The sequence below is a fragment of the Pavona decussata genome, unplaced genomic scaffold (assembly GCF_977016875.1).
Source record: "Pavona decussata unplaced genomic scaffold, jaPavDecu1.1 SCAFFOLD_354, whole genome shotgun sequence".
Taxonomy (NCBI): Eukaryota; Metazoa; Cnidaria; class Anthozoa; order Scleractinia; family Agariciidae; genus Pavona; species Pavona decussata.
The window spans coordinates 29,482-51,577 of NW_028145735.1; the positions used below are offsets into that span (position 1 = coordinate 29,482).

General features: G+C 38.6%; 2 protein-coding genes across 2 annotated transcripts; both read right to left on the reverse strand.

Annotated features, from left to right (window-relative positions):
• Window positions 1-58: 58 nt before the first annotated feature.
• Window positions 59-15,925, reverse strand: LOC146453003 (dnaJ homolog subfamily C member 27-like). The gene is made up of 7 exons (XM_085097152.1): window positions 15,586-15,925; window positions 11,356-11,438; window positions 7,728-7,797; window positions 5,450-5,614; window positions 4,845-4,964; window positions 3,824-3,990; window positions 59-1,673 (listed from the first exon to the last, which is right to left on the reverse strand). The coding sequence occupies exons 1-7, from the start codon at window positions 15,658-15,660 to the stop codon at window positions 1,541-1,543; spliced, it is 813 nt and encodes a 270-aa protein (XP_084953278.1). The 5' UTR covers window positions 15,661-15,925; the 3' UTR covers window positions 59-1,540.
• Window positions 15,926-17,876: 1,951 nt separating this feature from the next.
• Window positions 17,877-19,122, reverse strand: LOC146453004 (uncharacterized). The gene has a single exon (XM_085097150.1). It carries the CDS (start codon window positions 18,983-18,985, stop codon window positions 18,023-18,025), a length of 963 nt encoding a protein of 320 aa, XP_084953276.1. The 5' UTR covers window positions 18,986-19,122; the 3' UTR covers window positions 17,877-18,022.
• Window positions 19,123-22,096: the final 2,974 nt, after the last annotated feature.

Below are 22,096 nucleotides of genomic sequence, written 5' to 3' on the forward strand. Positions count from 1 at the left end.
AGTAAAAACAGTACCTGCGTGTTAGACCAGGGGAACGGAACACACGATTAAACGACACTCACTGATTGGAAAGTGTTAATCCTTTATCGTAAAAAATAAAATACTTAAAATGCAATAAATAAAGAGTTGTGCTTCCTTCTAAACTCTATTTTGAAAAGGCTATTTACATTAACTTAACCAGAACATGACTTTAATAAACCTTTACCAAGAGTGCCGCCCGAAATATAAGCCAGTTGTTTCGTCTAAGAGCCAGCGAATCGCCTATTGTTGAGTTCGCTAATGTCTTCGATCGTTTGGATTACATTGATGTTAGCCAGAAATCAAATAATCAATATGAAATGCGTACAGGCCTTTAATTTCCCCTTGTAAGCTAGATAGCCCTGTTAAGATTCGTTGCCTTTCTTGTCAAGCGAGTGTGGATTTGCATGCAGTTCAAAGGGAGGCCACACGGCTTACATAATGTACTTCGACTGAACCATCGCTGCTGTACCTCTTTCATCTTGTAGAAAATCGAGTTAAATGACGTCCAGGCCCCAGTTGTTCAAGGCCCGCCGATTAAGCTACGTGTAATCGTGAGCTAAGGTGAACCTTGATCAACAAAGATTGTTAAAAAAAAAAAAAAAAAAAAAGATTTTATCCCTCAAACTTTTCTTAACCATTAGGTTAATAATAAAGTTGGCCTTAAAAAAACAAAAATAAGAAAAATTAATAAATAAAAATAATCGTAAAAAAAAACATTCTATAAGATAAACGAACGAGATGAAAACCTCGGTTAACTTTTAATCGCAGATTGGCGTTAATCGGCTTTCGAACATCCGGGCCCTGAACGTTTCGCAGCGATTGGAGTTCGATTGTATTTTTAAACTAAATTTCATTTTCAAGAGGTTTCAGTGATCATTTCATGTGTCATCTCCCAGTCAAATTTCTTGAGTTAATCTATTCTCCGAGAAGATTTCTTTTTACAACTGCTTTTCTCGCGAAAAGGTGTGGCGTTAGTCTCCTACGTAGCCGGTCTTTGTGCCGTCACGCAACGCCCTCTCCCCACAGGAGAAGCGCTGCGTGACGACGCAAAGAACGGCTACCTAGGAGACTCGTATAGCGTATGACAGTTTAATTGTCGCTGCTTATTTTTGATTGCGTATTTGAACTGTCCGCGTTCCAGAGATCACCTGGGAGAGGTTCTAAAAATTATTCTACTCCGAAAAGGGTTTACTCCAAGGCTAGTAAGAGAGATAGAGGCTCTAGATGATGGACTCCAGACAAAAGACCTTAGCAAGCTGATCGTAAGCGCAACAAGTGAAATAAGTGAAATCTGAGCACGAGATACACGTAAAAGGAAAACGAACAGTATACGAAGCGACTGCTTGCCTGATGGCATGATCACCAACAGCACAACAATTTTAGGAAATGATAGATCATCTACGATATAAATAATTTCGGGATTGACCTCAGTGTATAAACACCAACGTACGTTTGCACGGAAGTAACATTTTTCGCAACAACAGCTTTGACGTGTCCCTTAATCGTATCCCTAGTGCTGCTATCTGTGGTTTTGCAAGAGTGCTGCTCTTGCGTTCACCAGGGCTTTGAATGCATCCTCTGTCCCAGGAGCTAAACTCTTGTCTGGATGGATTAAAACAGCCAACTTGCGATAGGCACGGTTGATGTCGTCCCTGAAACAAACACAAAGAAGCAGAGGATAACGGAATGTAAGACGAACTGATCGCACATCCATATCTTTTGTACAAGAATTCACTGAAACATTGAAAGGATGGACCATATAGAAGAAAGATTCTCGCAGTTATCTACGCAACCAGATTGTTGCGAAAAGATGGATAGTACCAAGGTTAATTTTGTATCTGTAAGAGTTACACCCCATAAAGATCTCAGATTTAATCTTCCTAGACTTTCACAGGCAGAAAAAAAAAAACTACAATGGGAGAAGAAAAAATGAAGTTAAATTACAATTATTTCCTTTTCAAAAACGTCGACATAACTACTGTATATACAGTATATTGTAACATAGCGCGCGCGCTTCCTGATTTTATTCCTATTGGGCCGCCATCATGGTACATTTCTCAACATACGCTCGGCCGTGCGTCCATCAGATGACGTGTGCAAATCAGATGGGGAAGCATGCGCGCGCTATGCTATAAAAAACGTTTTATAAAGAGACTACACCATTAAAATGTAAATTTATAAGTCGTTAGAGCATGTCGAAACGTTAAGATTAAACCGATATGAGAAACCACTTACACCTTTGTGGTTTTGTACAGTACATTTAGAGAATTTTGTAATTAACCAGGAACAAAACCTGTTTTCCAGGAATCATTTACTTTATTTTCACTATGTTATAAGATAATTATTTTGTTCATGCTTTTAGCTGTGCATATATCGAGTTATGGATGAACTTGGGAAGCTTGGAGAGCACTCAAGTAGCTAGAGTTGCTCGAGGCGTACTCTAGCTACTTGAGTGCTCTCCAAACCGTCCGTGTGCATCCATAACTCGATAAACGCACGCTAAGCATGAACCAATTCTTAAATATTGGCAAATAAAACGCTTGCATGCATGGATCATTTACGTTAGCTCGACTTATACATGCATCAATTTTTTTTGCTTGGACCATATGCATTAATCCAGACAATTCCTCTTCCCAAAGGATTTTTAAAGTAATTCTCAATTTATTAGAGGAAAAGACCTTACTCAAGTCGTCATTTTGTGGCCCCCATTACAGATCATATGACGGTACCCTAGAGAAAAGTCTCTTTTAGAATTGGTCATATTCACGCTGGCATGCACTTTTTACTCCCAAAAGGCAAACGATAGATTCTCCTGAGAATATCACGTGGTTAGTAAGGGGCAATTAGCATATAGAGCGAATAAGGTCTATTGTTCATTTAATATAGAAGTGGAGTGTTTCAAAGGGAAAACAGGGGTTTAATCAGAGTTGCAGGATTAATAGAGACAAAGAGAGTGAGAAGGTTACAATAGACAGTTTTACTTTTTATGTATAAGAGGCACAACAGATTTTTGTACGGTTTTACAAGCCAATTTATATCGTACTTGTATATCTTATATATCTTATATCTTACTTGTATATATTTAGACAAGAAGTGCGAAAAATTCATCTTTCGGATAATTCTTAATTACATAATTTTGTACGTATTATTTGTTTCTTTCTCGGCACATTAGCATGTATTTTGCAAGAGGCCTAAACGGCCTCAGTCAGATCCACGGAGGGTAAATTAAGTTTTCATATATCTTATATATATATTATATCCTACTCATGTATCTTATATACATGCATCTTATGTCTTACCGTAATGATTCGATTTAGCGCCCTCCTTCCAATAAGCGCCCCCTTCCAAATAAGCGCCCCTCTTCGAATGTTTTTGTTAATAAGCGCCCCTATTCGATTGTTAGTTACCGCAGATAAACTCATGAACATTCACCATACCGACATGTAAATTTGTTACCGCTAAAATTAACAATTCTTTTAAAAGTAACTGAACTTTTAACAATTTGTTACTGTTACGTTTTCTATTATTGTTAGTTATTTTAATATTTATTAAAGTTTTGTTTTGAACATTAGGTTGTTTCTCAAAAAAATTAAATAAGCGCCCTGTGTCGAATAAGCGCCCTCCCTTGAGGTGCCAAAAGTAAATAAGCGCCCCGGAGCGCTAAATCGAATCATTACGGTACTCAAACATGTATATATCTTATATATCTTACATCTTACTTACACATAATTATCTTTTGTATATTATATCTCACTTTTATATCTTACAGCTGTACATATATTATATCTCTTATATATCTTACTTGCTTGCCCCAGCCGTGAGTCCTAGCCTCTCGTAGTTATCCTTAGCTGTTTTCAGTCTCTGAATGGCCTCAGCCTGTTCCTTGGTGTATCCAACAGTTGTGGGTGCATTCAGTTGCACTGGTTTACCTCCATTTTCTATTGCTGACAATACCGCTTTGAACAAGGTCTGAGAGAAAGGCAAATAACAGTCTCCATCAGTTTTTAATACCATATCATGCCAATTACCATACCATAACACACCACACTACACCATACCACCAGCAGACCATACCACACCATACCATACTAGACCATACCATACCACACCATGCAATACCAGACTCATACCCAGTCACTATTTACGTGTTTTGTGGGGTAAGAAGATAGGACACCAGGATGGATTTAGGTGCGCAGGGTGTCATGGGAAGAGGCAAAGGAAAAATAGCGACTGGCGGATTTTGTTTGACAGATCCGTGCAATCGTGCGTGGAACTGTGCAGTGCTCTTTTTAAAGAAAATAGTTATTTTAGACATTTCTGAACATTCTCCCTACAATTTTTACGAGAACAGGCCATTTTGCCCTCCATTATGGCTGCATGAACATCTTGTTTACAACCGGCCGCCATATTGGATCGAAATTCGCCAGTCGCTGTTTTTCCTTCGTCTCTTCCCATGACACCCCTCGCGCCTAAATCCATCATCGTATATCTAATCTTCTCACCCCTCAAAACACGTAAATAGCGACTGGGTACGAGTCTGATGCAATACCGTACCATACCATACCGTACTGTACCGCACCACGCCACACCGCACCACACCGTACTTTACCGTACCGTACCACACCAGACCATACCTTACCATACCCTACCCTACCCTACGCTACCCTACTGTACCATACCATTTATTTACCATACCATACCGTACCATACCATACCAGAGCAAATTAGCTTGTGGGGTTGTCTGGATGTGATAATGGTATTAGAATCCTACAGTACATAGAGTCCGTTTTCTATGAAGGTCAATAAGTGTTATATGTTCTTACTTGAAACATGTCATTGATTCCATCGCCTGTCTGGGCAGAAGTTTCAAAATAATAAAAACCATGACTGTTTGCCCACAGTTGGCCTTCTGCCTCTTCTACCACTCTTTTGCGACTGTCCACCTGCATGTAACAGGAAAAAAAAAGTTACATGTCAGTTGGCATCAGTTGATATAATGGCCTCTACATGTACATGTACTCTCCCTGTTCAATATAGAAACATGTAAACTATCTGACTTACAAGGCAGGGGCATCCCTGGGCTTTAATCTGAGTTGTCACCCTGGTAAGAGCACTTGCCTCCCACCAATGTGGTCTGGATTCGATTCCCAGACTCAGCGCCATAAGTGGGTTGAGTTTGTTGTTAGTTCTCATCCTTTCTCCAAGAGGACTTTCTTCGGGTATTTAGGTTTTCCAGCATTTTCAAATTCTAATTCGATCTGGACCCCTGTCAAGCACTTTATCATGGGCCCCTGGCTAGGGAGATTGTGGTACTCACTCCCTGTGTTATTTACTTCCTTTTAAAACACTTACTTACTTTAAGATAAAAGAAAGGGTGGAAGAAAATGAGTTCCTCAAGGAGAGGAATTTCATTTTTAAGGTGCCTCACCTTGTTAGCACAGACTGCAAAAGCTACCCCTTCAAAGTCAGCTTGACTGCCAATATCTCTCTTGATTTCCTCCAACCAACTATCCAACGCCTCAAAGCTCTCCCGATTACTTACATCATACACAAGCAATGCCCCTTGGGTATCCTTGTAGAATTCATTACGAACCTAGAGAAGGAAAAATGATAAATAAATAAATAAATAAATGAATAAATACTATAGATAAATAACTTAATAAAATTTATTAATAGTTGCGACATCTCTACAGATGCTTCACATAAATTGCATTCATGAGTCACTGAAAATATTATCCGGCACCTGGTTACTGTTGGTTGTATTATTTTCTAAGTTTGCCAAAATCATCAAAATGATACCAGAAAATGCATAATTTCTTGTTAATTAAAACATTTGAGGTTTGAACAACAACAACAACAACAACAACAATTTATTTGTGCGCTATGCTTCTGAACATAAGGTGACCTTCTGCACTTGCCCAGTAACTGTCACCAGAAATGAATTTGTACTACAAATCCTTTTCCTTTTTTTAACAAGTTTTTTTTTCTTGTTTTTTTTTTTCTTTTTTGCAAGAAAACCAAAAGGACACAACACAGACAACTTTGGGGTTTAATGACAATAACAATGGCTTCCTTGTTATAAGTATGGCCCAAGTAGGCCTTTTATTTTTGTTTAAGGACAGTGCCTACTTTTGTTACTGCGCATATGCATCTCGAGATACTCGGGTTTCCTATGAGGGGTGCATACTAATACAGGGATATTTTTGCAGGCTCTAAAACTATTTGGGGAAAGCAGAACTTAGCAAGTGCTTCTGGTATCCAAAAAGAAAACTGGGGGTAACCATGCATTTTCCAAAGATAATAAAGTTTCAATTTGGAAAAAATAAAAAACGCCATACATTGCTTTGTATTTTACTGCTTTTTTGAATTATTGTTGTTTTAAATTATCTCAGAAAAATGCGTGGTTACCACCAATTTTTCTTTTTGGATTCCAATAGCCCTTGCTAAAATCTGCTTTTCCCGCATAGTAATAAACAGCGCAAAAATACTTCTGTCTTAGTAGGCACCATCCTTAATTAAATTAATCTCTTCTTTTGGTTTCCTCTCCAACCTGCTCAAACTGTCAAAATTGTAATAAACTAAGTCTACATGTACATGTACCTCAGCTTGTTTAATGTTTTGCTATTCTGAGTATTTTGCCAAATTGATCATGAGTCCAGTGAAGTTTTGCTTCATTTGCAGTTCAAAACAATATTGTAATTAATTACTAATTAATTAACAATATTGTTTTGAACTACAAATGAAGCAAAACTTAATAAATGGTTGATTGCTGCTGTAGTTTGCTCTGAAAGTCAATCTTTTTAATAGTGATGATTTAACGTGTTGATGGATTTAGTCTCCAAACACAGAAACACATCATGACAGTCACACAAGAGGGAGGGGGGGGGGGGGGGGGGGAGTGAGGACTTAATTAATACCCTGTTATACCAAGAAACTGATCGGGAAACTACAGTTTGAGAGTACAATAATTGTCACATTAATTTTACTGACAGGGCCTTGACGTGCTTTTAAGACCAATTAAAAGTTGTCGATAACAAGAAATGCAGTGTGCAAACCAAGTTATAAGTGTCAAACTGCAACACATGTCAATCACAAATCAGTTTTCCTTTTCAAAAGGAAAAAGGAATAGGGTTGTTGTTGTTGATAACAAACACGGCAGTTTTATAAATTCTATAACTTGTTCTACCCAGTCTTTGAGACAGTTGTCGACAACGATGCCACCTTCAGTGATCGTTGTTAGTGGTTTGTCATGCCACACCTTAAGACAAATTTATCAATAGGCAATTTGTCTTGCAACTTGTCGGCAATTTCGTTGTAGCCTGCATAGCAGTCGTTTCCGTTTCCTTCAAGCCAAGAGGGGTAAGCGCACAAGGACGTTGGGCAAAAAGAAGTAATTTTGTTGCATCGTTGAAACACAAGTTGCAAGAAGAATTGCATTAAGACAAGTACATGTATACATGTAACAGCGCTTTAAGTGTGTAGAAAACTCAATCGAGCACTACTTTTGGTCAAATCACTTTAGTTGTCAAATACACATACAGTAGTTGTTGAGACCCTCAGTGCTTTGTGTGTATTAGCTATTAAACTATTGGCTATTAAACTGGATTGATTTTTGCTTGACAGGATTTGTCTTACAGTGCAAATACAGTGTCACCATTACCACACTGATCTAGCTGATGTCTAAATAAACTGCATACAAATATTACCTCATAAAACACAGGATGCCCAGCCATGTCAAATATATTTACTTTCACTTCTTTGTCATTAACTGAGACCCTAGAAAAAACAAATGCAAAGAAAAAATAGCACGTGAATAAATAAAATTTAAGTAAAAAAGAAAAAGCACCAACCCAACATTTAACAAGACAAACAAAGTCAAACACTTCAATCTAAGCTTAAATTTTTGGTAAGCTTCTTTTATATTCATGTGGCTAAATGTAATTTACTATAGGCAAAGTTAAAATCGAGGCAAGTGCGGGTCAGCGGTGCCCGCATGGCAAAAAAAAAAAAATGGCTAGTGTACATGGTATAGTATTCTAAAGCATCCATTTACAGTGGAGAGACAATTCATGACAATTCATGATGATGATATTTGTCATTCAAGGTCTAACACGACCATGACTTCAGGATCAGGAGGAACTGTATTGCCAGTGAGGATGCCAATCTTACACTGAGGTGGTTAATTACAGTATAGCCTTTTAATGTCTTTAATTGCACTGGCTTTATGAGTTCGACAAATGGATTGCAGGTACTTCAGATTACAGTACGTAATTGATTAATGATTCTCAGCAAAAAATTCTCTGGTTGTAAATAGATGAAACACACCAAAATAGAGAAAACCTTAAGCCTGCACAACAAAATCATTGTTGCAACAATGAAACTGCCTGTTGACATTAAAATTACAGTACAAAGTTTGAATGTTTCCTTGAAATGGTCCTTAGTCTGGTACTTACTGATTGGGCCTTATTAAAACAAATCATAAAATACATGTAGGAGATATCTATTTTAATGATTTTTTTGCAACATTTGGTGGGTTAGCAGGGCAGTCTAGACTTATGCTAGCCAACTAGCCACAGACTGGTAAAATTTCAGTTTTGCTTAGTAGGGTCTCTGCTTTCACTAACCATTTTGGCTGATAACTGAAAATTGTAAGCACTGGAGAAGTGTTAAGAAGACAGAAGCATTATAATCTAATAAAAAAAGGTTCTGACCTTCCTTCCTCTACTATAAACATGCATAATTAGCAATTAACTACAGCTGGTGAGAATTTTATTTTGGCTAAATCAGACAATACTAAAAAGCCACTGGGGTAGTGAGCTAAAAAGTTAGTCTGGGCCCTCAGTGGATAAAAACTGAACATAAAGAGACTGTTGTAAAAGTGAAAAGTTAAGAACTGAAAGTAAGAATTGTCCAAATGTGTTCAGAGTGCTGGTATTTTCCCGGCGTAGTCAATCGAACAAAGCCGAACCAAAAACCAATTGCACCCAATAGAACCAAATCGTTTGATTGGAGTTCGATTGGTTCGGCAATCGAACATAATCGAACTGGAATTTTTTTTGTGAGTTCGATTAAGTTCGATTACCAAACCCAATCGAACTCAATTGAGCGATTGGGTTTGATTGGGTTCGGTAGAGAAACAAAATGGTATACAAAATTGATAAGCATTAATTCTTAGTAGAATAGCGCTGTGCACTAATGACGTCACGAGATTTCACACCCCGTCGAGACTCAGACAAACAAAGTCGAATTCTGTAAGAGATGTAGGGAAGAACATGTGAATGGCGAGCATTTCGCTTCGATCTTTAACGATTTTAACCGACGAAGACGACGTTCCTGGCTCTAAATTCGAAAGAGAACCAGAGGAATACACAGTTGAGCAACTAAGCGGTGGTTATAGTGCAGGGGCTTGGAATTAAGCGGTAAACGCGATAACTCATCTCTATCATTTCTCAGGAATCAGCAACTGAAGAGATCCACAAGATTAGGATTGAAACCGCGGTCTTGCCTGACCATTGCCTAAAATGCCACAGAATTTACTAATGGCTGAAGGAATTGTAGCGGGCCCCTGGCCAAAGCAACACTGAAGAATTGCCTCAGTAATCAGTCTAAGGTGTAATCAAAACACAGGAGGAAAATACTTAGCTCCCGCAACATAAACACAAACCTCACAGTTACAGAGCGGAGCGATAACAAAAACACAGCTGTAACTAAAGTGGCCTTTAGCCCTGAAATTAACGCATTGTAGAGCTTTTAAAGTCAAGCTACAATGCTAAAGAAAGGATCAAGAGAAAAATAACCGTGATAAGTAACACAACATCTTGCCACAAAAGCAAATAGCCGGCGATACAAAAGCTGCAAGATAATGATTATTACACGGTTCAAATCGGTTAATCCTATCCTTACAAAGATAAAAAGAGAGTCTATACTGCCGCAAGACACACTGAAATCAGTGTCTTTCGGTAAGGCCTCTCTTTTTATCTTTGTAAGGATAGGATACGAACGACAGTCGCTACACAAAAAAACAGCAAGAGGTCAATTAGATAGAACACAAAACCCAGACATGACCTTTGAGATAAAAATTCAAAACATGTTCAGTTACTATCGCGCAAATCCTCCAAATCATAAATGGTATTGAAATATAAGAAAATACAGCGCTAAAAGAAAATTTACAGGGGAGCGCGGCTCATACATTCAAGAGGGGGCGTTCCTTAAAAGACATACATGTATAGTACTCGTTATAGCAAAAATATAACTGAACATGGCTAAAACACGCGAGTGGGAGTCGCGGAGGCCGATCTTCTTTCCTTTTTACACTGGTTATGTTTTTCTCCGTAAAGAAATCCCGCGAGCAAGCAGCTTAAGACAACGCTTGCACTTCGCGATATCTTGTGTTGGTTTCGGAAATGGAATGAATACTTTCTTCCCTGGTTGTTCAACCTTTTTGAGGGATTTCGGCCACTTTTCAGGATACCTCACGTCTGTTTTACATTCACCCCAACAGCAGTGTTTGGTGGTTACCATTTCGGTCCGTCTTGGACGCTAACTGCGCGATTTCACCAAGTTTTTCGCTTTTTGGTATTGCTACGGCAGTACTCGCTCATACATTTTCCTTTATCACATCCCAATGTTTGTCTGAGTCTGTGCGGGGGGGCTCATGGGATCTCATGTGACAAAATCTATTTTTAGTAATAGTGCACAGCGCTATTGGAAGAAATTCACTCTTTAACTGAGTGTTAACTAGAGGAGCAAGTGTGAGAGATATTAACACATTTCAATGAACTAAGTCTTTATTGTTTAGCTGATTCGAAATTGATTCATTCACAATATAAATATTATATAACATGAACGGCTCAACATGCTACAACATGTAAACTGTCTTTATATCCCTCGGGATAACACCGACAGGGATATTTTTAAAAGATATATACCGTTGTCGCTAAAGCTACGCTTAGATAACTATACTGTTGTACTCGTGTTTGAAATAGAAGCCAATAAATAACTTATTTGTCTGCAACGCTTTGTTTCAGACCAGATGAAACTGGTTCGTGTTTCTGATTGTTGAACTGTTCGATTATCGAACGTTCGATTGCGTTCAATTGGCAAAGCTTTTTGTGAGTTCGATTAAGTTCGATTACCGAACCCAATCAAACCCAATCGAGCGATTGGGTTCGATTGGGTTTGATTACCGAACGTTCGATTCGGGTATTTCAAAGTTTTAACTTTTGACACTTGGTTTAGAGACCACATACCAATAACAACAATAATAGCCTTATTGACAATGATCACTGAACAAAAGCAAACAAACATGCATATATCTTTCTCATAACAACTCACTTTGTTACCCCATAGTCAATTCCTATGGTCGTCATGTACTTGCTTACAAATCGCTTCTCACAATACCTCTTGATAATACAACTCTATAAAACCAACAAAATACAGTATCATATCTCAGCAATGATTTTATATCCCCAGCTTGCAAGTACATGTACATCTACTGACTAGTCAATAGGATTAACATTGCACATTTAGTAGTTTCTACACAATTTTCAGTGGGTGCAAATTTGCTTCTGTATACTCAGCTCTTTGCTAGTCATTATTGGGGAAATTATAGATAGGGGCAATCAAAGGTGGAAGGATCCTGAAGTTGAGAAAATTAAGGACAATACCTCCTTTTGTTCCTACGCATTCGTTCTGTGCATCTCGAGATACTCATGTTTCCTTGTATGGGTGCTGCTTTTTCTAATGCAGGGCTATTAATTTTTTTGCGTGGTTTAAAACTATGTAGAGAAAGCAGAACTTAGCAAGTGCTCTTGGTATCCAAAAACAAAATTTAGGATAATCACACATTTTTTCCAGAAATAATAAAGCTTCAAAATTATTTGGAACAAAAATGCCATACATTGGCTTGTATTTTACTGTTTTTTAGAATAATTACATGTATCTCTATAAAGAAATGTGTGGTTACCTCAAATTTTCTTTTTGGATTCTAATGGCCCTTGCTAAGATCTGCTTTCTCCGCATAGTCATACCCCACACAAAAATACTTCAGTATTAGTAGGCACTGTCCTTAATAGCACTGTGCACTATTACTAAAAATAGATTTTGTCACATGAGATCCCATGAGACCCCCCGCACAGACTCAGACAAACATTGGGATGTGATAAAGGAAAATGTATGAGCGAGTACTGCCATAGCGATACCATTAAAAAGTGAAAAACTTTGTGAAATCGCGCAGTTAGCGTCCAAGACGGTCGGAAATGGTAACCACCAAACAATGCTGTTGAGTTGAATGCAAAACAGACGTGAGGTATCCTGACAAGTGGCCGAAATCCCTCAAAAAGGTTGAGCAACCAGGGAAGAAAATGCATTCCATTTCTGAAACCAACACAAGATATCGTGAAGTGCAAGCGTTGGCTAGCTTCTTGTTTGCGGGATTTCTTTACGGAAAAAAAAAAAAAAACCAGTGTAAAAAGGAAAGAAGGTAGACCTGCACGACTCCCACTCACGTGTTTTAGCCATGTTCAGTTACAGTTTTGCTATAACAAGTACATGTATGTCTTTTAAGGAACGCCCTCTCTTGTATGAGCGGCGCTCCCTGTAAATTTTCTTTTAGCGCTGTATTTTCTTCTTATTAAATGCCATTTATGATTTGGAGGATTTGCGCGATAGTAACTGAACAAAGCCACGTGCTTATTAATGTCGCATGTTTTGTATTTTTATCCCAAAGGTCATGTCTGGGTTTTGTGTTCTATCTCTTGCTGTTTTCTGTGTAGCTACTGTCGTTCTTATGCCGTTTGTGGCTTTTGATTCAAATCCTATCCTTACAAAGATAAAAATGGAGGCTATACTGCCGCAAGACACTGATTTCAGTGTGTCTTGCAGCAGTATAGCCTCTCTTTTCATCTTTGTAAGGATAGGATTTGAACCGTGTAATAATCATAATCTTGCAGCTTTTGTATTGCCGGGCCCGGCTATTTGCTTATTGTGGCAAGATGTTGTGTTACTTATCACGGTTATTTTTCTGTTACTTATCACAGTTATTTTTCTCTTAATCCTTTCTTTAGCATTGTAGCTTCTTTAAAAGCTCTACAATGCGTTAATTTGATGGATAAAGGCCGCCTTACTTACAGCTGTGTTTTTGTTATCGCTCCGCTCTACTCTGTAACTGTGAGGTTTGTGTTTATGTTGCGGGAGCTTAGTATTTTCAGAAACCATTACCGGCTGATAATTTCAGGAGAAATAGAACGAAAGTTAAACCGAATAAGTGCATTTAGACTAATATTTAGGCAATAAATGCAAGGAAACGGTGGTTTGTTTCAGTAATATTTCGATATAATTCTATATCGCATTCATCGTCAGACTAGGTGACAATGCAGTAGCTAAAGTTTAAATACTAAAAGGGTGGTAAATTAGCATCAATAGGCACGTGAGAATGAAATAAGTACAAAACAAAACGAGGAAAAACTGTCATGAGAATAAGCAGAGTTCTCTGCTGGCCTTCAAGCCATTGTTCAAGGATGGCGATGAACGTTTTATGTGATAGGCTTCTTTGTATAGAAGGAGGTTCCAATTGTCGTCACTGTCAATTATCTTTGTGTTGCTACGCACGGTTTCGGTGAAAAATTCTTTGGTGGTCGTAGAAGGTGGGCCGGTCTTATTGGAGAAAATGTCTGGTAAATTATACAGGCCTTGAATGTGTTGGATATTATCACACTGTCGAAGATGTTTGTATATAGCACTTTCTTTATCCGTGAGCGCGTGTTCTTGTGTGCGAGTAAATAGAGTTCTGTTCGTTTTGCCGATGTAAGAGCAATTGCAGCCGGGACAAGTGAATTCGTAAACAACATCTGATTTGCATAATGGTGGTGTTTTGTCTTTAGTACTCGTGAAGAAGCATAATTTTGTGGTCTTCTGTTTTATTCGAATGTCCACATTCGGGTCGACGAGACTTTTGCGCAGTTTATGCTTAAGTTTCTTAGTAAGCTGTGTTGTTAGGTCACCAACGAATGGGATGGTAAGCCATATAGTAGTTGGATCCTGGTTTGTTTGGGAGGTGACATTGGTGCAATGATCAGGAGCCCTATTTTGCGCCATAGTAGTAAAGCGTTTAATTAGCGATTTTGCAATACGCTTGGGGAAACCATTCCATGATAAAAACTGTCCGATTAGTTTGAGCTCGGTTAAACTGCGCAGAAGTCTCGTCGACCCGAATGTGGACATTCGAATAAAACAGAAGACCACAAAATTATGCTTCTTCACGACTACTAAAGACAAAACACCACCATTATGCAAATCAAACGTTCATCGCCATCCTTGAACAATGGCTTGAAGGCCAGCAGAGAACTCTGCTTATTCTCATGACAGTTTTTCTCTTTTTGTTTTGTACTTATTTCATTCTCACGTGCCTATTGATGCTAATTTACCACCCTTTTAGTATTTAAACTTTAGCTACCGCATTGTCACCTAGTCTGACGATGATATAGAATTAAATCGAAATATTACTGAAACAAACCACCGTTTCCTTGCATTTATCGCCTAAATATTAGTCTAAATGCACTTATTCGGTTTAACTTTCGTTCTATTTCTCCTTAGTATTTTCCTCCTGTGTTTTGATTACACCTTAGACTGATTACTGAGGCAATTCTTCTGTGCGGTTGCTCTGGCCAGGGGCTGCTATGAGTTCTTCAGCCGTTAGTAAATTCTGTGGCATTTTAGACAATGGTCAGGCAAGACCGCGGTTTCGACCCTAATCTTGTGAATCTCTTCAGTTGCTGAATCCTGAGAGATGATAGAGATGAGTTCTCGCGTTTACCGCTTAATTTCAAGCCCCTGCACTTAAACCACCGTTTTAGTTGCTCAACTGTGTATTCCTCTGGTTCTCTTTTGAATTTAGAGCCAGGAAGGTCGTCTTCGTCGGTTAAAACCGTTAAAGATCGAAGCGAACTGCTTGCCATTCACATGTTCTTCCCTAGTCATCTCTTACATAATTTGAATTTGTTTGTCTGAGTCTCGACGGGGTGTGAAATCTCGTGACGTCATTAGTGCACAGCGCTATTGGTCATCCAGTACTTTGTAGTGATCTCTAAATGTACATGTAGAAAGAATTCTGACCACAGTTTTATACAAAAGGATGAAAATCATCATTCATGATCCAACAAAAAAAATGCAGTCTGATCACCCTGCTTAATGCAGTTTAATCACTGATCGCTTTGTACATGTACCAAGAATTCTGACCACTGTTTGCAAAAGGATGAAAATCATAATTCCCGATCCCACAAAAAATGCACAGTCTGATTCATCATTACATCGCATAAGGTCATGCACAGCCCAATTTTCTGATTCCTGGTAAATTATAAAAACACAATACAAATGGCTGTTGACTCCCACTGAATCCCACGCCTGACGGAATCACCTACAAGTCCAACTTGAAATGCTGGATGGTGAGCTAATCAAAGTCTGTACAATAAAATACAACCAGGTCATTGTATTTTTAAGCAGCTTACATGCACTTTATAATTAACTTATAATTAAGAATTAAAACGCAGAAAGAAAAGGATACTGTACCTTTCCAGTCTCAGCATTACCCATGCTGATTATTTTTATACGAATGGCCGTCTTGTTTCGATGAAATTTGTCCATGTTGATATTGTTTATAGCTTGAAAATTTGAGAAAATCACGTCGCAAGTTCACTACGATCGAAACAGATTTTGCCGTTGATCGTCAGCGAATAAGCTTCTCACGAAAACAGCCATCTTAGACGCAAGATATTCGGAGATTTGGTGGCAAAAGCGATTAGGAAACAGCTCGTAAAGTTGTCAATGGCAGTAAACAAACTCAAAAGTTCATAGAAACAGCGCCAACGCCATCTTGGTTGTTAACCTCATTACCAGTCTTCCTCTAGAAAACCTTGCTGGAGTGGAATGGAACTGGGGAGTACTTAACCAGAAAAGCATTGTTCGTTTCAAGCGTGCGTGCCAGCTGTCGATCACTGTTATCTCCCCTAAGACATGAAATCAACAAGACCTTACTGTTTTTTTTTTTTGTTTTTTTTTTTTTTTTTTCTCATCCCATATCCAGCGCGCGCTCGTGGAATAAGTGCTCAAACGGTCTAAGAGATATCAACGGAATAAAATTTACTTCTTATCGAGTTGTCCCGGCCATTTCTCTTCCCCCCCCCCCCCCTCCCCCACCCCCACTTACCTTAGGAAGGCCTGAGGCTTACCTTATACTTTAGAAAGAAGATGGGTACTTTCACAAAGTAGCTATCCCCCCCCCCCCTCCCCCTCCCCGCGCCAGTTAAAATCACTTATCGGAACACTTTTTAGCAGTAAATATTTCTCGTCCCTTTATTCTACTTATCTTACTGCCCATTTTTTTTTCTAGTAAATATCATAGACACTTTGTCTGCCTTGATGCCCCTCATGGATCTTGATTTTACACAGCGTACTCCGCAAGGGAAGCACTTTATCCAAATAAAGTTTATTAAGCTAAAAAAAACTCCGCTATTTGAGCACAAGAAAATGCTTCAGAACGTTAGAAGCGGTTCAGTAAAGCCTCCATTCATTTCCCTGTTGACAAAGGGAAACATTCAGCTTTTAAAGGAAGTTTACACTGATGAAATAAATTGACATTAAATAAAATTGCTAGAAATGCCGTCAAATTTCAAACTTTGTTGAAAAAAAGTAAATCGTACTTCTGATTTTTTTTATTACTTAAAATGCCATTTTATTATCTCTTATTTCTGCGTTTATTTCCTCCCCGCCCCCCACCCCCTACTTCCCATCCACCGAGTCCAACTTTTAGAACGTGATAAGCAAATTCAACTATTTCACACAAAAGACCTTCTGCTTCCTGTGGCAACCATATGGCGTCCTAAAATTCAAAGTAGTGTGCGTGGGCAATTCAAAATCGAAAATAAGGTAACAGTTTTTCTAATTCGGCTCTTTTTTCGTACACTAAACTCGTTTTTCTCCTATTAGGGAATTTAGAGTTTAGGCATGATTTTTGACAACTGTTAAAAATATTCATTTTATTGAACCGAAATATTCGGGATTGTTATTAAAATACTAGGTGTTCGATAAGCCTTGCATTTTTCAAGTTGTCAGTTTAGTGCATTACTGATCATGATCTAGGCAAAAATCCAGCTAAAAATATTTCCTGTATGTGGAACTGCACCTTACTGTGTTTAATTATAAACTGAAGTCATTGACGAACTTTTAGCTGATCTTATTAAGGACGATGACTCCTAATATAGGGATATTCTTAAGCTGTCTTTTAGGGTTTTTTTTTCCAACTTGGAGCTTAATTATCTCTGAAGAATTAGTAGTTACTGACTAAGCGTTCTTTTGAAATTCCAACAGCCCTTGCTAAGATCAGCTTCTACCGTATAGTCATACACCGCTCAAAAAATGCATCTGCATTAGTTGGAATCGCCCAGTTACGAAATCCGAGTCTGGAAACCATCCAAGGATGCGCAGACTGTATGCGCAGTAACAAATGGAGACACCGTCATTAAATTAACATCATTGACAATGATTAACAAAATCACTCCCTAACTTAGGAATTTCTTAGCGTCTCTGTTTAAACTTTGTAAATTGCTCTGGTCGTCAGCTAACTCTAATGTCCCATTCACACAAAGGCTTAAACACGTTTAAAAGCTGTTTAGTTAAACACAGTTCAAAATTGTTTCCTCCATAAGGCTGCTTTAGGGTTTTTGTCGACTACAGATTTAGCACAAAATGAAAGCATTAGTTAAATTTACTTGAACCCTATGTTAAAGCCAATGGTTCAGCTTTCTGTTACCAATTTTCATTCTGTTAAACCTGCCTGGTTTAATTGAATATGTTCCGTTGGTGTGAATGGGGCTTAAGTTGGCACATATGACGAGAACGTCAGTAACTCCCTCAACGAGAAACATCGAAACGCGCTTTGTATTCATTTAAAATATGCTAGCTATACATTATAAGAGAGTCTAAGAAATAAGTCAATCACCGTATATTATCATATAATGATGAACTCGTCGTCTCGAACACGGTCGCTATCTTTGCTAACCATGGAAAATAACCGTTTTGTTTTCCTGCAAGCAATTGCACAACCAACGAGAGCAAAAGAGCACATCGGCACAATAGAAATGAGTGCGGGGTATGGTCGGTCGTTTTCCACTTGACTCAGAAGTGCAATTGCAGTCGAGTAACTTGCAACCACTCCAATGAGACATCTGGACGACTTGAAAAATGACATAGCGAAGTTCGCCACTATGGCGCCGATGATAATGTCGCCTGTCCCTAGAAAAACGTGCGTCTCGTTCTCACCAAAGCGAACGGTAAACACTGATGGAAGTTCCCAGGCACTGTTCATTTCAAATAGCTGACATAGTAGATTTCCACATTCACCTACGCTTAAAAGCTGCGGGGATTGGTTCATCCGCGCGAGAAGGCAAACGTCATAGACCAGAGCCGTCCAGAGAAAGATCTGCAAAAAGGCGAAGTTTCGGAATTGAACATGACTGGCTAGAAAAGCGAACATTGCGATGATCACGTTGTTGATGATCCAGCGAAATTCTGTTTGCACGGAGAACAACCAGACGGCACCGAAAAGAATTCCCATCAAGTATCCAATCTTTAGTGGGAGCCATTGGGCAAAAGCGATCACTATGAAGCTCATTACTGCGATGTGTTGTAAGACGATCATCACGGATGGGTAGTATTGGAGAATCACCACCGCTAGGCCCATGGCTCCGAAATAGGAGAAGTTAAAAAATAAATATTGCGGTAGTTTCAGTTCTTTTCCTTTGCTCTGAAATTCCGGCGATGCGATCTCTTGGTTGTCTGTTGCTAATTCTCCAGGAATCTTCAAAGCATTCGTCGATTGTCCATTTCGTCGCATTTTTTCGCCGTAAATAGCGCTGAGAAACACCAACACACTAACGGACACGTCCATGATCCAAAAATTATAGAAAACCATTTTCAAAGCAGGAAAATGAGATATTTGTAATCTATTTCTACGGTTCTTGTTGTTCAACAAGATGTTATATTTGATTTGAAACTCTCTATTGTCAGAAGTCGGTACGACCTGTTCTGACGCCACTAAGTGAAACACCGATCAGAAACAGGAGGTGTTGAATAATGGATTAGATGCAGCGAGGTCTTTTATGGTAATTTACCGGTGGAACAAGCAGTGATACGCTTTCTTAACCACAGACATTTATGTTTTCAGTGACCCAGAACCATATTTGTTTGGTTTGATATGGCTAGCGGATCGACGACATCAAAGTGCCATCCCATTACGGAAAAACCTACTTATTCAATGCTAATGCAATTTTACTATGGATGAAATCTTCACCAATGAGCCATGATTGAAATGACTAAATTAAACCAAACGGCTTTTATTTTTTTATTTTTTTCTAAAAAGCTTTCGCATTATTTTAATATTTTTTTCCTCAAATTGGAATGGTACAAAGAGAACAAGATGCAGTGAATTATGGCCACCAGGCTTACATATAAAACACAACATCGCATTTATTTCACATGTACCTCTCATCGACATTTTAAAAATCCTGGCAGTATGGAGGATGTTTGCCACACGAACCTAGTTTAACGAGTCCCCTGTAGTTCAATGTTAGAGCATACGAATTAATAAGTTCCTTCCTTTTGCTTTTTCATTCTTTTTTTCTTTTTTGCCTGCTATCTAGAACCTAAATTAGCCAGGGAGCTAACAAGATAACGAAATGGTTTATTTAGCTTCCTTGCTTGCACATTATTTTAACTAATAATTAATTTAATTCTATATATCACCACTACAAGATTGTAAGAATCAACCATGTACGTTGAAAAAAAGCACAAATAAAAGATTATTACTAAAAGATTATTGAAAGAAATGTGATGGTATATTTCCAGCCTGGTGAATGAATGAGAATGATGATTATTCAAGAAAGTGACGCAGGCATACTCGGAAAAAAGAAATCCGAGTGCTCCTATCAGGAGTCGAACCTAATACCTTCCGATTACCAGTTCGGATGCTCTGCCACTGAGCTACAGGAGACTCGTGGGAGCTAAGGTCATTAAACTAGGTTCATGGGACAAACATCCTGCATACTGCTAGGATTTGAATGTCGAACGTGTGGTATATGAAAGAAATGTGATGGTATATTTCCAGCCTGGTGAATGAATGAGAATGATTTCATGTTTGTCCCATGAACCTAGTTTAATGGCCTAATAGCTCCCACGAGCCCTCTGTAGCTCAGTGGTAGAGCATCCGAACTAGTAATCGGAAGGTCTTAGGTTCGACTCCTGATAGAAGCACTCGGATTTCTTTTTTTCCGAGTATGCCTGCGTCACTCTCTTGAATAATCATCATTCTCCTAAAAGATTATTATTACGATCTAGTGATCGTAAAGTCATCGGGTTCCACTCCTGTTGGGAGAACTCGGATTTTTTTTTTCCGAGTATGCCTGCGTCAATGACGGAGAAAAAGGTACAATTTCTATACTTCTATTGCTTTGATCTGTACACACTCTTTTTGTTATATATAACAATTTATTTTATAAGAATATCGAGGCCGAAATTTGCGAAATTTTAAGAATATTTTAAGGATAAACCCGAGGCTGAGATTTTTAAAAGAATTTAATTTTGTGTGTTGAAAATTTACACCCTATCTAACCCAGGAAGGGAGGGGAAGGGGTGGGGGTGTTTTTACTGAGTATTAAACCAGCTGCCCAAGTAAGAGATCTTCTTTAAAGTTTATCTAGGGAGGAGTTGATGTAATAGTTCATCGTTCACGTGACTTGTTGTTTCCACATAGAAACGAGTTTGTCGGTCATTTTTTTGAGTAGTAGATTTTAGGATGAACCTTACAACAAAACAAAACCGTCCAGATGAAAAATAGTCTCTTAACTCTATGGACGTCTCCCTTTAATTCTGTCACTCCAGTGTATACAGCTATTTCAATTAACGTTGTCGGATCAAAGCTTAAAGCTTAAAGACATCTTCAAAGAGGCTGCCACCTCATTCATTTGATATTCTAACATTTCTTTCATTCAAATGGCTCGCCATCGTATATCTTCACTGGACGGACGAGGTATAGCTGATTTTGATGAACTTACTATAAAAAAATCCACAGAATTTTGAGGTCTTGTCTTACAGCTTTATACTTTGACCCGACAACGTTAATTGAAATAGCTGAAGGTACGATTGTTCTCAAGTGCATAGCGTACAAGCATTATTACAACACAAACCAGGTACTTCTGTTTTGTGATGTGAATGCCGCTGTTATGGTATAACAAGAGTTTTCTTTTGAGGGGGGAGGGAGTGGTGGAGAAGGAATAACCCCACTACTACCGTTACCATACCCCAACTCTCTTTCTCGTTGAACCAACATCATAATTCCGCAAGAACAAACGGGAACAAATTTCCTTGCCTAGCAGATGAGATTATTTGCTAATTTGAGTGCTTAACTTCATCTATTCAGATACTTAACACACACATGTGCAAAATTAAGACCGCTGATACAATGTAACTCAATTAAGACAAGTAGAGTCAATAATACAACACAATTTTTTTTCTTTCTATGGCAAACATTTGAAATAAGCGCCTTCCTTTCCTACCCCTCTGAATGGCTGGCGTTGAATGAGTACTTAGAAGACAAAGATTCAGCTTTTTGCTAGTCGTTTTTTTATAATTCGTCATTTTCTAAGTACAATCATATAAAGTAGTTCAGAATCAAAGTTGCTCCACTCTTGACAACACAATTACAGCACAAGAACCCGGTTCTTTAATGCACTTATCATTGGCTTTCCCGGGGGTCAACCCCCGGGGATTTCTTTTAACGATCAAACAAAAACCTTCTAAATCCCCGGGGAATAGGGCATAAAAGTCACGCCAAATCCCCCTCCCCAGGGGCTTAGGAGCCAGAATACCTTCATTTTTCGCTAGCATCCTAGAAACTCACAAGACAGTTGTCTGTCTTAGCTTTAAATATCTGCTGCGGATGCGAGCTAAGCGACAAAATAATGGAGGTACATGTCAGCTCTAAGAACACAATAGCTCTTTTTCAGATTAAAAGCAACTCAGAGAACTA